Source organism: Apus apus, chromosome 4, assembly GCF_020740795.1.
Source record: "Apus apus isolate bApuApu2 chromosome 4, bApuApu2.pri.cur, whole genome shotgun sequence".
Taxonomy (NCBI): domain Eukaryota; kingdom Metazoa; phylum Chordata; class Aves; order Apodiformes; family Apodidae; genus Apus; species Apus apus.
Window position 1 is genome coordinate 109,457,436 of NC_067285.1, and position 19,493 is coordinate 109,476,928.

Below are 19,493 nucleotides of genomic sequence, written 5' to 3' on the forward strand. Positions count from 1 at the left end.
GATGAATGCAGGGCTATAAATAATTTTAGTGAAGTTTCCTAGTTCTGTCCAACACTCGTAGAGTTGTTAAGCCCAAAAATTTGCTTCCCCTACAAAAATACAGAGAAAGAGCTCACATCATTTGCCCTTCATTTTGGAACCTTACAGAGCTGCCCTACTCAGTTTTTCTGCATGGTCACAGGATGACTAATTAACACATATCACATGAAACAGGCAAGGTTCCCAAACAATAACTTGGCTGGGGAATGCAAGCCATGAGCACGGTAATGTAACCTGCTTTAATGCAGCTCTTGGCATTCACCTGCTGTCACATTAGCAATAGCACCCGAGTCCAGCTCCAGCTCTGCCAGCATGACACAGCCAAGCACAGCATAACTCTGTCTGCTTTCCTTGGACCAGAAAGGCCAGAACATCCTGATCCACAGAAAGGACACAGCAGCTGTTGCCCAGGTGGGGCAGAAGCACAGCTACCTGGCACTTCTGAAAATGATGGGTTGCTACTTAAAAAAAATAATTACAATTTCAGCTTCAAACCACATGAAAACTCGTACACAAACACAGCCTTTTTCTTTTCTGTAGTCAGTGGGTTTTTTGTCAAATATATCTGGCTTGGATAATGTATTTCTTTGTGGTCTTGTGAACTGCAAGGAGACAAATTCAGGAATAAGCTGATGTTTCTGTCACTTAAATCCCAGCCAGGCAGTAGGTTGTAAATGGCCTTCAGTCCAGTCTGGACAACTGCAGACTCCTTCCCAATGGCTGCACGTATTAATTAACCATGTGCACTTCTAGATTTCTTACTTCAAGCAAACATCACTATGAGCTCACCAACACACCCCCTGCCTCACCTATACCATTTGCTTTGTCCCATTATCCTTCCTAAGCTCTTAAGAAATACTTCTTTTCAGAGGGAACTGGGCCGAGAAATGTACCTGCCAAAGCTGATTGATTAGACAGAACGGGGAGAAATGAGCTTTCAAACACCACCCAGGCACAAAGGGAAAAATCCATCTGATAAGCCAGGTAACATCTTCCTGTTTCATCACACTTCACTTGTGTGCCCAGGAAGAAAGTGTGGCAGACTTCCATGACTGTACTATTTTCAAGCTGTCCTTAAAAAAGCACATATTTACAGGCACAGAAAATATTGTTGTTAGACTGTCAAGGCTGAAGAAAACAGACCCCAGAGACAGCTACCCTTAGTGGTTGCTCACTAAAATTAGCAAAGTCCCAAAAGGAAAATTAGAAACTCAGGTGAAGTTTTCCATTTTCTTTTCAAAGCAAAGATAGCACTTTAAGAATGCTTTTGACTAATAATTCTCAGCAGTCACTATAGTATTTCTTGTCATTACTTCAGCTCTTATTACAATTCAAGTCTAGAACACAGAAGAGGTATAAAAAATATTTTAAAAATCAATCAAAGTGCCTATAGAATGCAAAAAAGAAGACACACACACAAGTCAATCTGTATTCCATCTTGGTTTTGTAACACCATTTATGGCAGTAATCTGAGATAGTTGGGCATTTTAATAAAGGCTGCTTTACAGTCAGATTCAAATTCCAGATTCACTGCAGAGGCTACAGAGCCCTAACAGAGAAGGAAGGCAGACGTGGGAGGAGATGAGAGAGCTGAAAAGAGAGCTTGTGCCTCTGCAGAGAACTGGGACAAGGTAAGCTCGTTTGCCATGCTGAAGACTGGTTACGTTTCCATGCTATAAAAACGTTTGAGAAATCTACCTGAAAGACAGCATTGCTGTCTGCCCTCAAGCACTGTGTGTCAATGACATACATGTGTCTGTCCACACGTGACTGGGAGACCATGGGTCTCCTCTCAGCTCTGCTGCCTACTCATTAGACTTGGTAAGACACTTAAACCCACAATCTCAAATATAGGTACATTTGTAGTTTGGCATTTCAGCTTGAAAACTCTGGTTTTCATTTCTGTGCATCTCTAGTTCCTGCAACAGTACCACGGGAAAAATTAGTTACCTACTGCAAAGGGATGAGCTCAAACTAAATCTTACAAAGGTAACTTTTCCTCACTTTGATGGGTCCTTTCAATAGTGTCCTAATCAACAGAATTGGCATAAACAGCATCACTTGAAATTACTGTTTTCAGTTAGGGTATGAACAACCTTGGTTTCAGTTCACTGGTTTTCTTAGAAAACAAGTGTTTCAAACCAAGTGCTTTTTAAAGTCAGTGCAGATGCCAACATCTTGCTATTGAAGAATAAAAGACGTAGTATTCCCACCTATGCTGCATTTTACAAGTTGTCTTCTGAAAAGCACTCCGTGAGCTACTGCCAATAAAACACACCTCTGCTACAGCTTCTCACTGTGGAGGCTGCTCCTCACTTGTGTAAGACAGGGACTTGTTCGTCTTTCTAATGGTACTGTGACCTCAGGAGACTGCAAGCCCCATCAGGTCCTGGTCAAAGTTGACTATGCCCACTCAGCTTTGCAGGGATCAGAGCAGAACTGTGAGCTTGGTGAGCCAACAGCTGTAGACAGGCACCTGAGCACACAGGGTCAAGGCAGGTCAACCCGGCCTGGGAGGAGTTGTGATCTTCACATTCCAGATGGCAAACACACGCCTGACACAGAAGGGGAAAAAGCTGTGCTGTCTTAATTCACAGCCACTAGTTAGAGAAAATAATGCAGTTCCACAGGAAAAAAAGGAGGACATTTTCAGATGTTTGCAAAGGCTGGAGAAATGAGCCACAGGGCAAAACGCTCACATCTCCTGCTCTTCTTTGAAGAAGTGCAGTCAGTGCATGTGCTGCATTGCTGCTCCAAGTCCATGTTCTGTTTAGGTCACACCTGGAGTTCTGCTTCACAGTTTTATTTTTTATCATACCACCTCTGAAGCTTGAGACTGAGATGTAACCTAATAACCTGATTCAAAGCTAATGTTTTAGTGAGTTGGTCTCATGCCTTCTAAGTCCTCCATCATGAAGACAAGCCACGAATCACCAAAGATTTATCAAGCACCAAAAAACACTCAAACTTTACAAAGACTGGTACAAGAAAAGTTTCCTAAACACATTCCATTTCACTGTCATAAAAATACCATCTCATTCTTATCTCAAACGTGGCTTATAAAAATGTCTGAGTAAATAGAAAAGTCTGTTATTAAGTTAGAAATAGATGATAACAATAAATGCATGCTTGAAACCCAGCATGCTTTTTCTTGGTATAGTCTTCTGACTGGCATCTTCTGAGTGTGTTCAGAAGGCACAGAGGCTAAATACTTAATAAGGTGTGAAATTAAAAGAAGCCTGACATAATAGTGAACAACGTAAGTGAAGACAGAACATCAAGTATCACCTGAATACCCAGGTGATATCCTGTATCTTTATATTCTTGTGCATTCATTTAGCATTTATAAAAATGCTTCTACAGAGATGTGTTTCATACAATGATTTTTTTCATGTAGAGAATTAACCCAGCCTAAATTAACAAACAAATGAGGAGTGATGGAGAGGCAAAGAGGAACAGGTTCTTAAAACAAGATCAACTTGGTTGTTTTAATGTTCACATACTGAAATATGGCACTAAAAGGCAATGGGAACTGCAGGTGCTCAGCATCTCTCTTAACAAGAAAACTGAAGCAATTTAAATAAAGTTTTTTTAAAAAATCAAACTAACAGGAGGATTTTGGAAATCTGGAACCAAACAGGATACCTAATAATAATAAATCAGATAGTGTCTGAATTTAAAGATAATGATTTACTTACTGTTTCTTGTCTCTCATTTATGATGTTAGAAGCACACCCAATATTTTATAATTTTTTGTTACTGTTTAAAATCTTCAATGGTACAGCAATTCAGTTAAGGCATTAAAACACTGATGTAAGAAGGCACAGAGACATTTTAACATTATTATACTTGTATATTTTTCTACTTGAGGGAAGTTCAAGGATGTCTTTTCAACTTTAAATCTTTGCTATCTCTTTTCTTACTTTTATTAGGTTAATTGTAGAAGAATTGTTGTGGCATGTCATGTCAGAAAGACAGGGAAAAAGTATTTCCTCAGGGCACTGTAAAGGTGGTAGGAAAAATACTAACATTAATTAAAATATCAGAGACTGAGCAATTTAAAAAAGCTTGTTCAGCCTAGGATTTTCCACCACTTGATTAAAAAGGAAATGCTCCCAGCTTTAGTCTATTATTAATTTTTCTTTCCCAGTTCTTGAGGGTAGAGAAGACAGAAAGCAGAATTATGTAGTAAGGAAAAAGTCTAGGCTAGACAATTCCCTTAAGGCAAAGGTATAAAGTTTCAAGTTCAAGGTACTAAACCCACAAAATGACACAGCCAGATTCTGCCCTCAAACACCACCAGCAAACATAGCATTTTAATGAGAAATAGATGGATATACATGAATCAAGCTCAACAACTGCAAGTCCTCCGGAGCAAATATTGCCCCACATATTGTCTCATTTTACAAGCCCTTTCACACAGCTGTCTCCAAGGCACATGGGGACCAGCACAAGCAGTGGGGTTAGACATTTTACCACCTGTCAGTAACCGAGGGTGCGTGCTGCTGCCTGCCTCAGCTGCAGAGTGGAACAGGTTCATTGACATCACGTGCACCACATTAATTTGCTTTACTCTGCAAGCAAGAAAGGCAGGAGCCTGCACACAGCCAGTTTCCTCATCTCAGCTGTCTGGCTCTACCCACCCATGATGTGCCAATTCTACTGCTTGTGATCAGGCAGTCATAGTCCTGCTCTGTAACAGGATGAAAGATGAACAAAAGCTTGAATGCTTAGAGTATCAGCTGTCTGAAACTGCAGGCAACGAGCATCACTGAAATCCAGTCACTTTTGGGTGTGGTACAGCAGGAAAGCATGGCCAATGTACAGTAGAAATCAGAAAACTTAGAAATCAACTCAGATATCCAGCTTAGAAAGGGTAGGTAGAAATAACAAACTTTAAAATCCTTATAAAATACAGTGAACTGCACTGGATTTGTTTGTATTTAATAATATTAAATATTTTATACATTGATATATTAAAATTAATTACTTCTAATATTAAAGAATATTTAATATTCCAGCACTGGTTTCCTATACAAGGAAGCAAAGCTGAACCAGACAGATTTCAGTTTCTCTTGTGAGATGAAACGTGTTTCTGCAAAGAAACAATACTGTAGTGGCACTACATTTTTATTTTTCTCAGTGAATTTAGTCACTGAATATCCTTTTGAATTATTTTGTTTTGTTTGGCTTTGTTTTCAAAGCTCAGGAGATTGTAAAAAACCGAAATGCCAAACTGGAGTCTGCCGTTTGGAAATGAATGCTGCTAATGCCAGCATTGCATGTTTGTATAAACTAGTTTAATCACTCAAGCAGCAAGATCTTTCCCCAGGGAATACTATAACAAGCTAACTTACAAGGACTTACCAGCTCCTTTTAATACTACAGTTTATCACAAATTTGACTAAGACTTATGGCTAAACAGTCTACACGCACGAGTGTGAGTGTACAAAGAATACAACTACGCTGCAAAAACAGGGGTTAAACCCAGAGTTCCTCAAACCTTCCCAAGCGCACCAACCAAGCTAAAACGGTGCTAAAACCCCGCCCCGAAAAGCAACAGAAGCAGCTCGATGTGAAACACAACACTCCCCCTCTAGCCCGGGCAGAGCAGCAACAAGACGCTTTCCCTGCTTGCTTAGTGCTCTGGACTCAGCCGGGACGCAGGAAATGTTTTAAAGCATTAAGATTGAAGTACACTACTTCAATCACTAGTAATAAAATTAAGGTGACATTTCTTGCAACATATCTCCTTGAGTCTCTTAATTCTTCTCCCCGTGGTGATGCTGAGCACCACACTGGCCTCTGCTCCCTGCATCCCATCACACCCGTGAGGGCTGGGCCAGCCTGGCACAGCTCAAGCAGACTGAAATCACCCGCTCTGCTTTTACCAGCAAAAAAGCTGCAATTTCTCTTAAGGTGTCAAATCATTTTTTACAGCAATAAATAGCTCAGGATTTCAGAAAACAAGTCAAATTTAAAAATAAATAAAATTCTGTGAGCAGAATTTGATCCAGCTGTGCTTTACCTCCTGAAACACACCATCAAAATGTGGATGTGATGTAACAAAAGGATGATGAGGGTGGTTGGCTCCTTCTGAAGCAGAATCTAAAGCATTAGACTTTAGCAGGATAAGCTGCAGTGCTTAAACACTGTGCTCCTTGCCAGGCATGAAGCTGTTTCCTAAGAAAAACAGACCCCTTTCCCTTTCCACTCTGTCGTGTTTGATCCCTCCTTGGGTCTTAAGAACATGTAAGAAATACACCTTCCAATCCCCCCTTTGTAAACTCTCTGAGGCAGGTTAAGGCAAGTTACTCTTCTGCTCAGCTCTCTTCTGAAATATAAAAGCTCTCACGTGACTGCATGATGCAGTTTGTGCCATGTTACTTCTCAGTCTCCTCTCAGTGCTATTTAAGACAGGCTTGTGGAACACTGGGTGAGAAATGATCAGTGAACTGGTACCTGACTCTTTTTTCCCCCCTCCAGTAAGTGAAGATGCTGTGTAGAATAGAAAAGGAAAGAGAGGGGAAAATTAGTCATTTTTAACCTGGTAGAGCCTTGAAAAAGGATGTGTGGGTTGTAACTCCAGATTAACTACACCCTTAGAGGTACCAAGGGTTTTTAACTTGTTGCCACTGAGTCAAAAGAAACCCTTTAGGCTAAAATAAAGAAACAAAAAACCGCAACGGGGCTACTGCTAATTTTGTATTTAAGGATATTCTCTCCTGAACAGGCTGTTAATCCAGAAATTACCCATAACATCCAGTTCTACAGCTCTGTTTGGCATGAGTATGAACTGACAAGCATAACCAGCAATCCTTGCTGTGTCAGGCTCACGACAAAACCTGTACCAGCTGTGCACTAAAAACAAGGGTGTGAGCTACCTCTTAACACTAAGAATTTAAGAAATCCCTTGACATTCCCAGAAGGTCAAAGTCCTTTAAAAGTTAAAGGCTTTGCTGCTAAGGCACCAAAGCACATTTTGGAGTCCAGGAACACGACAATTCAGTTCAAGAAATACATGTGAAAAATGGAATTAAATGCATCAAGACCACATTCCTAACTCACCCTAAGTATATTCCTTTGAAGAGCATACATACTTGTCTTTTTTTATTTTTTTCCAGAAAGCTGACTTCTTAAAATAGCTGTCAGCTTCTCAAGCAGAATGATTAATTCCATTGGAGTTATTTCTGTTCAAGAGTATTACTACATTTAACTGACAATGGGGAAACCAGCTGGGTTTGGATGTTTGACAGAGTTAACAAAAGCCCATGTTTATATGCATTGCTAAGTGTGTGGCTTTTTTTTTTAAAAAAAAAAAACAAAACAACTTGATTGTCATTATACAACAGAATAGTCAGTGCTTATAAACCACTGACCAACATTTTATACCCATTTTGAACGGCTTAATGTTCCTGGTTATTCACTAGATTCCAGGGGAAGATGAGCGGGAAGGAGAGGACGTGGAAAGTTCCCGTCGCTTCTCAACCACAACTTTTAAGATTCAACCCCAGGGCTTTATAAAGTAAATCTGGTGTAGAACAATAACCTGTCTGCCATTTTGCTGCCCCAGAAACGTGAGCATAGCTTATGAAGCTAGAGCAAGGCTTACTTGGCGCTGAAGGATTCAATACGCGGCTGCGTTTTACAAGCTTGGACCAACTTTGCATCCCCTACTTTTCTCCTTCCACGGCCTCTCCCCTACATGTTGCTTCTGCCTAAGCCATCAAACTCCGCTCTTCCAGGCTGGCACACGGGAACACACTTTATTTCATAGAATCATAGAATCATAGAATCATAGGGGTTGGAAGGGACCTGGAAAGATCATCTAGTCCAACCCCCCTGCCAGAGCAGGGTCACCTAGAGTACATCCCACAGGAAGGCGTCCAGGCGGGTTTTGAATGTCTCCAGAGAAGGAGACTCCACAACCTCTCTGGGCAGCCTGTTCCAGTGCTCTGTCACTCTCACAGTAAAAAAAAAATTTCTGATATTCACCTTAAACCTCCTATGCTCCAATTTGTATCCATTACTCCTTGTCCTATCACTGGTCATCACTGAAAAAAGCTTAACTCCATCTTCTTGACACTCACCCTTTATGTATTTGTAAACATTGATGAGGTCACCCCTCAGTCTCCTTTTCTCCAAGCTAAAGAGACCCAGCTCCCTCAGCCTCTCCTCATAAGGGAGATGTTCCACTCCCTTCATCATCTTTGTAGCTCTGCGCTGGACTCTCTCAAGCAGATCCCTGTCCTTCTGGAACTGAGGGGCCCAGAACTGGACACAATACTCCAGATGTGGCCTCACCAAGGCAGAATAGAGGGGGAGGAGAACCTCTCTTGACCTACTAACCACACCCTTTCTAATGCACCCCAGGATCCATTGGCCTTCTTGGCCACAAGGGCACATTGCTGGCTCATGGTCATCCTTCTGTCTACCAGGACCCCCAGGTCCCTCTCTCCTGCACTGCTCTCCAGCAGGTCAGCCCCCAACCTGTACTGGTGCATGACATTTTTCTTCCCCAAATGCAGAACTCTACACTTGCCCTTGTTAAACTTCATCAGGTTTCTCCCCGCCCAAGTCTCCAGCCTGTCTAGGTCTCTCTGAATGGCAGCACAGCCTTCTGGTGTGTCAGCCACTCCTCCCAGCTTGGTGTCATCAGCAAACTTGCTGAGGGTACATTCTGTACCCTCATCCAGGTCGTTGATGAAGATGTTGAACAACACCGGTCCCAGTACCGACCCCTGAGGGACTCCACTAGTCACAGGCCCCCAACTAGATTCTGCCCAGGGAAGGGCACTATCGTGCCTCCTCCCTGCTTGGACAGGGCCCCACCGCCCCCTCCCAGCCCCTCGGCGGGGCAGGGCCCCACTCACCTTCGCGGCGGGCAGCGGGGAGCAGAGACGGCGGGAAAACCTCCACACTGCCCTCCAGAGCCGCCATGGCCCGCTTCAGGGCACCGGGAGACCCTGGCGGGGCCTTCAGGGCACCGGGAGACCTTGATGGGGCCTTCAGGACACCGGGAGACCCTGGCGGGGCCTTCAGGGCCCGGGATGTGTTAGCAGGGCCCGGCGCGGCCGCCTCTCCTGGAGCCAGCTCCTCAGGCCTCCCCTCCCCTCACCTCATCTCCCCTCACCAACCTGGGGGGGTTGTCGTGGTCACTGCCCCGTTACCGCCCCGTCACTAGTCACCACCCGTGTCAGACTAGCACTTGCCTCAGAACTGCTACTCATTCCCTCGGAACTGCCTCAAAGCTGCTAGGGATTCCCTCGGAACTCCTAGTAATTGTTTCGGGCCGCCTGGGAACTACTAGGAGTCATTGCCTAGCACCGATTTTTTTTTAATTCCTCTTTTTCCCGCCCCCCCCCCCTCTCCTTTTTCTCTCTCACACACCACTTGTCTGGTTGCCGCACAGCACCGTCCAGGGCTGCAGGGGTTTCACAGTTCGGGTAGGTTTTCAGGGGGCAGCAGAGGGTGCTGTTTGTTCTCCTGGCACAAACCGCGGCCGCCCGGGCTGGGAGGGCAGAGCGTGCTAAGATGTTGGGTTTTTTTTTTTTTGTGATCTAAAGGGGTGACGGGTGGGCTGCACTGGCCCACCCTGGCTGTCTGACTCTGCAGACACCTGCTCTGGTGTAGCTCTGTCCCAGAAGGGCTTTGATATGGTGGTTTTAGCTGGCTGCTTTGAAAAGATGTCATTGTGTTCCTTGTAACTTACTCTTCCCACGTTATCTGGCAATCAGAAACAGTGTTTAGGGTGATTAATTACTTAATATAATCAAAGTGGAGTTGTTGCTTTTGTTTTTAGGGTTGTTTGGGGTTTTTTTTTGTGTGTTTGTTTTTAAAAACAGCTCCTCATTTTGAAGTGCTGAAGCACTTTTCAAGGCAATTACAGCCACAGGAATTAAACATGGATAGCAGGTGAGGTGCAGAGCATCCTGTGGGGAGCACATCCTGACATCAAGTGTCACACAAGTAAAGCCTTGCAATTCAAATTGTAATTGCTTGTAGTAGCCGATTGCCTGTAGCAACTTCTCTGTGCTGGGGAGTGTGAATGTTGGGAGGTTTGTGCTTGTGCTGACAGCTCTGCGAAGGCTCTGGAGCTCCTCAGGATGAGTGGAGGAGTCTGGTTGTTTGGGGAACGTTGCTCATAGTCACACGGACTCCTGGATCACCCTGAGTTTATAGAGTTGCCGATTGATGTAATTTGTGCTTGGCACACACAGGCAAACTGTAACACAGGGTATTTGTGCTGAAGTGTGTCACAGCACTGCATTCGCAGGCAAGGAAAATTGCCAGGAGCTTTTAGCAGAAGATGCTGAGTAGTTCTGTGACTGTCTTGAAGAGCATGACTTCCCTCTGCGTTGGCAAATAAAGCATTTATTTTACAGTCCAGGGATGCATAGGGATTACCCTCTTTTTCTGTGCAGCATTCAGGTCTGGGATGAGGTTTGCAAGCACTGTTATCTGAGCAGTCCTTAGAGATCCAGGAGGAAATAGCCTTAGGTCTCTTAGGAACAGAAAGGTGAGATTAGCAGGAGCCAGCCCCATAAAGGTGCTATTAAATGATAAAAAAATGCTGAACGATAATCTGGTCTGGGTTCATTTTCCACAGGGAAGTTCACTTTTATACATGGAGACCTTCCCTTGCATCACCCTGAGCTTGTACTGGCTGCTGGGGGCAGAGAGCAAAGGCTTCTCATAGGTTTGGTCTCTGGTGCACCCTCCTTTTCCACTCAGGTGGCTCAAATTCCCACATCTCTTCCCCAGCTGAGCACTGGAGGTGGGGAGAGCCCTCCAAATGCACAGCTGTGTCAAAGAGTGTTAGTGCATCCAAAATTGTGTGAATATCTAATATGTCCTGCTGGCTTCCACTACCTGCACTGAACCACTGCTCTCCTTCCAGCTCCTTCCACATGGCTCCGTGTTCCTGCTGTCACCATCATTTGGGAAGTGACTCCCCTTTTCCAGGCTCTGGTGGCAATGGAAGATGCCAAGAATTTTAGGGTGTGTGTTTCGCTGTTATCCCTGCCTCTAAACAAGCTGTCCATCTCCCAGAGTATAAAAATAAAGCAGCATTGTTTAATTTCTGGAAAAAGCCAGATGATGGTGGAAGGGGTCAGAAATAGGCATACCAGCCCTCCCAGTCCCACTGTCTCAGCTGCTGCTTCCTGAGAGACAGAAGCATGTGGTTGCTAAAAATACCCTGCCAAGAAGAGTGCATTCTCCCTCCAATGGCAGAGTATAAATTAAACTGAGTTGTAACATATACAACTGCTTGTAGCTGGGAGAAACAATTCCAAACGTGGGTTTCGGAGAAGGGGTTTCCTAATGGAGCAGAAGTCTCAGCCCTGTGCTTTTCCTGCATAGGTTGGCAATCCTGCCTGGAGGATTTTTGCCTCCTGTCTCTCCTGCTCCCACCCCCTGGCCCTCCTATGGAAAACGGTGTGGCCAGGGGTGGGGGGAGGCCAGACCTTTTATAAGTGGAAGTTGACAGGAGTGACGGGAGATTTGGCTCGCTCTGAGATACCCACCTCCTAAGCCTCAGGGTCCCTGGGATGACCAAAGGGGGAATGGAGTCAGTCGAAGTGTTCACGTCTGAAGGCAAAGGCAGGGGCTTGAAAGCTCAGAAGGAATTCTTGCCTGGGGATGTCATCTTTGCGGAGCCAGCCTACGCTGCCGTGGTCTTTGATAGGTAAGAGACAAGCACTTTTGAAACGTGGGCTGAAAGTCGTCTTGATGCAAAATTTCATCTGGCCAGGCGGGCAGAAGTTAGAAAGTGTCTGGATAGCATCAGAGAAGGCTGTGAAGGGAAGTCAGGAGCACTTCTATAAAGATACATTTGCACTTTAGGGTGAATGTCCTTCTCAGGGCTCAGATCAGCTTTTTTACTTTTAATCTGGTGTGATCCGTTTCCAGGATGTGATCTTGCAAGGTGCTTAGTGCTGTCAGCTTTTACCAAATGAGGTGAAAGTTGCATGTATGCAGTGCCTCACAAAGCCAGACCCATGTTACACTCTGGTGACCTGACAGGAGTTAACGTAATCCAGGTACAGAAATCTCAGACTGACTTTGCTGAAGCCTCTGATGTGTAATACAGGATAAAAGTGAGTGACATTGTGCTCTGCTCACGTTTCGCCTCCCAGCTCTACAGGCAGCTTCGTCACCTGCTGCCTTCAAACTAGAAGCTAGTGGGGATCTGTGAGCGACAGTGTTTCTGTTGAAGTGATTTTATATTTATAACTAGCCGAGTGAACTAGAGACAAGGTTCTGCTTTCATTCTTGCACAAGACCCATTTTGAATTTTCGCTCACACTTACACAGCCAGAAACTGAATTCTGGTGCAAATGTGTTTTTCTTTTCTGCTGCTTGTTTTAAGGATGAAAAACATCTGATCAACCTGTGCTGCCAGTGTTGCTGGTAGGTGCCCACTGCCCTTCCAATCAGTGGAAGATTCGCTTAATACCCGAAAGCTAAAAGGCACAAAGAACAAGTTTCTAAGTTTCTATCCCCCGTGGGATAACTCTAGAATAAAGACTCAGACCTGAATGGAACTTTTTCAATCTTACAACGTACTGAGAACAGAATTTGGCCCAAACTTTTAAACCTTTTAAAACTTCTTAAGCTGAAGGTTTCATTGTGGGCTTAGGAAAATTGTGAGCCTTTTCCAAGGATGTCATGGTGAGTCCTGAGAGTGAATTTTATGCCCCAAACTGCTAGTGACTTTAGTGAATGTTCTGCACCCTAAACGGGGTGGTGAGTGATTCTGCCTAGCTGAGCTTTCCCTGATTGAATCAGCTCTGCTAACAGAGTCTGGGACACAAGCAGAGCTTGTGCTGCTGTTTTAATCCCAGTTATCTTGTGGTTGAAGCTGATTCATGTTACTGTAAGATCTGGCATCAGCAGAGAATTGAAGATGAAATGGACAGAGCAGGAAATCAGGTTTTTTGTGTCTTTCATTCACTTACTCTTTGCCCTTATACTGGCAGTGGGTGAACAAGTTTATGAATCTTTACAGTAGCAGCAATGACACTTTTTAATTTTTATTTTAATATGTCACTGCAAAAGCTCACTTTAGAAATACCATTTTTCATTTTAAAATGTTAAGTTATTGAATTCTTAACCCTGAGTTCAGTTACAGTATTTAGTGACAGAACTATCTCTCCTTGACGTGTCCTTTTAGCTCTTGTATTTCAGTTTCACTTGTATCACTGGCTGGAATCTTGCTGTGATACCACGTTTGCTTCAGAAGTGCCTGATGACAACGATTCCTCCCATGTGCTGTATTAAAAATGCTAATTATGCTTTAAACCATTGAAAACCTTTTTCCTTTTGATTGCTAGTTGAGAATTTTTTTCTTCTGAGTGAAATGTTGAGAGCATCAGGCATGGAGTAGAGCAGCCCACGGTGAAGAGCTACAACTTTACTGCATTTTCAAATGTCACTTGTGTAATGTGAGATACAGGGAGAAACTATCGCCACAATGGCTCTTAGGCTGCAGACTGTGACTAAGACTTAGGTTTCCAACAAAAAACCTTGGATGGGGAGAGGTGTGCATCCCTCCCTCCCCAGGCTGGGTTTATTTAGTTGTCAGAGGGCAAGTCCAGGCACTGAGCAGCAAGGGGACAAGGTGAACAAATCCCTTCTCTGCGACTGGAGAGAATGGGGATGGCTTCAGTCACCCTTACCTCTCTGCTTCTTCTTTGTGCTGCTGTGCAATCATTAACTCTTCCCCTCTTGTGGCACATTTCATCCCAAAGCACTTCATGTAACATCAGTGGTGAAAAGCATTCCCAAAATCTCTGAAGCAGGTGGTATCAACTAAATGGCTGTTGGTTAGTGCCTGGCCGGGGATAACCTGGGCCTGAGATACAGTGCAAACATGATTTTTTCTTGATGCAATTCCTGCACATACACAGGGCTTTGGTTTTGAAGGTACTTTCTGCCAGTGTCCCAGAGTTTGCAATTGCATAAAACCCATGCCCACAAACATAGAGGTCCTAAAACTGCTGTTGAGCCAACACTATCAAAAAGAATCTCACCCTGCATTGGGAAACCCGAAGTACAGAGTCCCTCATCCCAGTTTTAGTCAGCATCTTTGCCTCTCGCTGAGCGCGGTGTGTATGTGTGCTATGGAAAGGGAATTCCAATAGGAGTGATTGGCAGGTTTAACTTTTTGGCTCAGGTCCTTCCAAATATGCGACCAGATTTTCCACAGAGCTCGGCTTTCATTGTATATAAAGGCCACCATGGAAGCATGAGAGTGCAGAGTACTTGGAAAAGTTTGTCTGTACTTTTCAGCCCTTTGAGGAGCTTAGCTACTGGGGCAGGCTGATCCCAGTGTGGATGGTGAGCCCCTGAAATTCTGCCCCTGATTTTACTGCTAAAACCAGCTTCTGTGTGGATCACCATACCAGAGTAACCACACTGCAATCCTCTGTGTGGCTGCAGGTGACATGGCAACCCAGCAGGTGAAGCAAAGGCCTGTTTTGCAGATTAGCAGAAGCAACTCTTCAGAGATACAGCACAGTTTTCTTGGTGGGGCTGTACTACAGGATGGAAAGCAGCATGTGTTTTTCTCTCTGTCAAAAGATGAGAGGTGTCACTGTTCAAAAGTGGGGGAGCCCCATAAAAGCTGATCATAATTTGACCTGGTGAAGAACAGAGTTACGAAATTAAAAAATGTGCCTTATCTGCTATAGGTGTTTAACTTCAGGTGTGTAAAGGAGAAACCCCTCCATAGGGCTGTTGCATAGCAGAAACCTACCCTTCATACTCTGAGAAACTATTGGAAGAACAAACCTCTTTGCGCCAACTCTAGAAGAAGGCTGAACAACTGATTTTGGCACCAAGTGTTAGGTGCTCACAGCAGAAAGTGTGGATGTGCTGTGCTTTGGGCTTAAATGATGCAAAGGGCCATCTCTGTAAACTGATGTGAGGAACAGCTGAAGTAACTTGGACCTGATCCTGTCACCCACCTGCACTGTATGAGTGTCTGTCTTTCACCAGGAGGCTGAGGAGGTGTTGAAAATTACATTTTTCCAGGAAAAGGAGAAATGTTTTCTTTGACACAACCCTGTAGTCAGCCATCATACTCTGAGCAAGTAAGACCCATCAATTCACCTGGACCAACCTACAGGTTGATGTGATGTCTTCTCCAGCAATATGCTTTGACACTCAGGTTGAGAATTAAGACATCAAAAATTAAGGTATCTCCACAGAGATAGGGACAGGATTCAGTTATAAATGTTTAGTGTCATTTGAGAGGCTCCAGGGTGTCTGTGACATGCTCCTGGGGCTGACAGGTATAGAACAGGATTTGAGAATCAGGCCTTCATTCAGACCAGATGGGTGTCCCTGCAGAGCCTAAAATAACACTAGGTTCCTGTGTCCAGGCAAGTGCCCTAAGTGCCCATTATAGTCCATGAAGCACTAGAAAGTGCACTGAACACAGACATGGGCCTTGGTGTGCTGAATGACTTTCTAGATCCCACTGATGGGATGATAGCATCTCTACTGAAGACACTGAGGGTACAGATGAGCACTTCCAGGTGTCTAAATCTGCAGACTGCATCTAACCCTGGAAGGCTCTAAAGGTCACAGGTATCCTGAAGGTCCCTGAAGTCATCAAGGCTGGTGAGGGCTTGTGCTCTTCGACCCAATTATGGTTATTTGAGCAGCAGTTTCTTACCCGGTGCCAGAAACTCTTAGTCCAGAAGTACATAAAATTCAAAGTGAAGCTAAAGAAGGTTCCAAAGGAATCAGCCAGCTCATAGTTTCTTAGATTTCACAGCCAGGGTATGAGTCACAGGGCTAACCCTGCTTATTGCAGGAGGGTTGGAACAGATGACCTTTAAAGATCCCTTCCAACCCAAACCATTCTCTGATTCTGTAACCTTTTGCTTAACACAGTGGTCACCTGCTACTGACTCCTGCATCATGCCTGTTACTTCTGCCTGAACTAGGGGAGACTGTTTAGGGAGACCATGAATACTGATAGAAAGGGACTGCAGAACTCAGTGGGATCTCTGGTAGTCTGCTGCTTGGATAAAGTGCAGACACACTCTCTGATCTGTGTTTGAACCAGCCTTGCTGTTATCAGCTGAAACAGCACTCAGAAAACACCAGTGTCAGGCCCAATTTGCCCTAAAATAGATGCAGAAGGTTGGCAATATGTCTTCCCAAGGAATTTTTTGCCGTTGTTTGGGTCACTTTTTTTCAATTTGCAAAGCTCTGGTGCATTCTCCTTTGGCATTACCTCTCACTGAAGCTTTCTTTGGTGCTCTGCTTGCGTGCTGGGATTTAATCCTGCCTTCCCTCTTCCCTTTCTCTTTGAAGAGCCCAGGACTCCTTTCCTCACAGCCACCTTCAGGGTGATGGCATTTCCATTGCTTGGGCTCAATGTACAGTATGTGTGACCTTCTCCTCTGGCATCTCAGTTGGCTCTCAAGCCTGTGACACTTTTATTTCCTACAGGCATGGGTATGCCCAATACAACTCTATCAGCCTTCAGCAAGAGAAGGGTTTGCTCTTTGGCCAGTGGAGCTTGAGAGAAAGTTGCCAAGGCAAACAGGGTCATGTGGTAGAAAGCCAAGATCACCTGAAGATTTGCTTGATGAGCAATCTGCAAATTGCTACAGACCTGAGGCAGTGCAATTTTTGCACTCCTTTTTGATGTGTGAAGCAGGTTCAAAGCATTTTCCAAGGGAAATGTGGGAAACTCAGTTATTGTAGTGGGGAAGACCTAGGGATGCAAGAAATACACAATTTTCCATAACAGTAAAACTCTGAAAAGATTATGGAAGTAAATTCTTTGAGTTGATACCAATATAAACTGAGAGCTAATGGGATAATATTCACATGGTTTAAAATTTTCTGGGGTTTGATTTTTTATTATTATTTCATTTGTTCAAAAGCTTAAATAAAATCCAAGTGAAAACCTTTTGTACAGGAAACCACATGCACACCTTTTTAACAAGAGGCTGAGAAAGCTTGTAATGAAAAACTAAAAATAACATAGTCTAGCATTAATCTAAAATAAATTATCCACTCAAAGCAGACAAACGAGGATGTGACATCCCTGACATTTTACAGATAAAAGTACTAAGTTCCAACCCTCTTTTTTAAAGGAGCAAAACTTCTCTTGTGCTAATAATTCACCATTACAGGCACCTTCAATAGAAAGCAAATATTGAATACCTCCCTTTTACTTTCACTGCTGAGAGGATAGGTGTGTTTCCTTAGGCTGTTGTGTTTAATGAAATGTTACAGTCTCTGCTGTGAAAGCCAAGTGGACTTTGTCTATTTGGCTATTCTTATGCCATCCTCTGTGGGATGTTGAGGAGAGAGAAGCTTGGCCAGCCAATAATAAATATGAAGCAGAGCTAGGTGCAAGTCAGGTCATCTGTGTGTGTCATCTGTCATGTACAGAACAGAATAAACTCACATTAAATAGCTTGTGAGCACTCACCATGTCTGTTAGCTATTCAGTGAAATCCTCATTTTATTCCTTTGCACTACAGCCATCTGCCCTTGCTTTTCCAGATCAGTGAGGGAGACACTGTGGGTGCTGGATGAGAAGTGGCTGGCAGATGTTTGGGTTATGCATATGGCAGAGATCAGGTTAATATATTTCCTATCCCCTCTGCCCTGTCAGGTCCAACAGATCTGAATCCATCTGAATCCAGTCCAGAGAGTCACAAGAGCTATTTGTTTCTTCTGCTTTCACTGAGAGCTGTCCTTGCAGGAGCCACAATTTAGTTGACAGTGCCCTGTCACCTCTTGCATGTGTTGGCTGGCACATTGAATCATGGCTTTTGAGCCTGTAGCTGTGTCCAGGAACAGTAGTAGTTGTGCGTCTCATCTACGTAACATCAGAGTTCATCAGCCCCTGCAAGTTCAGCTCAGTTGACTCTTGCATGAGAAGCCAAAGAAACCTGAGGCTCCCAAGAAAGTAATTTAGTGAGTCAGTGGCACCTGCCCCCAGGTCAGTGCTAAATCCCTGACGTGGCAGGGCTTGGATGGGCTGGAGACATCACTGTCCTAACAAAGATCCTGCTTTTGGCCAGGGTGAAAAAAAGAAGTTCTCACTATGTGTGGAAGATGGCAGTGAATGAATGGCCAGAGATCACCCCAGAGGCCATGGTGTACACAGACACAACAGAAAGCAGTTGTGTTGTCCCTGTGTTAAAGCAAGGGAAGCTGATCACTGGGTCTGTAAGGGCTCAAACCTCCAGGGCTCCTGGGTTGGTGCCCTAAGTCTCCCCAGAAATCTTCAGTGCTGACTGGCCATGCAACATCCTGACCATGTAGCCATGGGCTGCTCTCTCTACAGGGAGAAGCAGCTCCATCTGGGCCATCTGGAGCCATTTTCTCTTGTTTTAAAAACATTTTTGGCCAGACAGAGAAGGCTTTATAGATCAGTGATTTCCACAGGCTGAGAGACTTGGTAACCTCACACTGCTCCTCCTGTCCTCGGGGGACCTTAAGCATTGCAGAGAGGATGACAGGGGAGACTGTGGACTATTGCAAGCCTTTGGTGTCCTTGGTGTTGTCTACCACCAGGAAAAATGGTATCAGGGTCTGTTGTAAGGTCCAGTCCTGGGACCAAGGGAGAGCCCCACTTTGCCATCCCCATTCGGGGTGTCTGGCTTTGGGACAACACAAGTTTGCATGACTGCCCAGGACCACCTGCAGGATTTAGGTGCTCACAGTGTCAGGCAGTGCTTGAGCAACGTTTGTTGAAGATTTAAGCACTACATCTCAAATACCTGTGTCTCCTGTTTTTTTTTTTACTTCTCCAAGAGTTGAACTGAAGCCTCTGGAGTCCTGGTAACTCATATTATCAATAAATCCAATTCTCTTTTAAACCAGCACGGAGGATCCTGCAAAGGTTTTGTGAGAGATGCAATATTTCTTATACCTGCCAGTCAGGTAGCCTGTGAGTAATTGTGTCTGCAGTTCCAATCCCACATGAACTGTTCTTTTGCTTCCTCAGGAACTCTCGTATAGGTTTTTTTTGTGGGCATTTCTGCATCTCCTCAGAAACAAGGGCTTTCCAGAGCCGGTGGTGAGTTCCACCAGCTGGGTTTGCTTTGGAAACTCTGGACACTTTCTAAGATAAACAGCAAAATGCAAAGCTGACATTTCAGTATTTTTCTCTTCCCAGAGAGAGAGCTGAGGGCAGACAAACCCCTTTTTGAGGACTCGGGTTTTGCTGCACTGCATTCCCCTCTGACATGTAATTTCTCTTCACAGAGAAACTTCTTTAACTGACTTTTCACGTTCTGACTGCTCCCAAAGCACACAGGCAGCAGGAGGGAGCCCCTTTCCTTGCAGGAGATATCTCCCAGTGCTTTCCGGCACAAAGTAACCACCCAAGCTTTATCAGCCCTCTGGCTCTCTTTTGCCTTACAAGGAGTGTAATCTCTCTTGCATTTCTCTGTCCCTCTGACTTGACA

The 19,493-nt window shown here is 44.4% G+C and overlaps 1 protein-coding gene across 2 annotated transcripts in view; it reads left to right on the forward strand.

Annotated features, from left to right (window-relative positions):
- Positions 1-11,305: 11,305 nt before the first annotated feature.
- The window catches only part of SMYD1 (SET and MYND domain containing 1), a 28,001-nt gene continuing 19,813 nt past the window's right edge, over positions 11,306-19,493 (forward strand). For both annotated transcript variants that reach the window (XM_051619541.1, XM_051619542.1), the window contains exon 1: positions 11,306-11,728. In XM_051619541.1, coding sequence (XP_051475501.1) covers positions 11,592-11,728 — 137 coding nt within the window. In that variant the 5' untranslated portion in view covers positions 11,306-11,591. The remainder of the gene's footprint in view (positions 11,729-19,493) is intronic.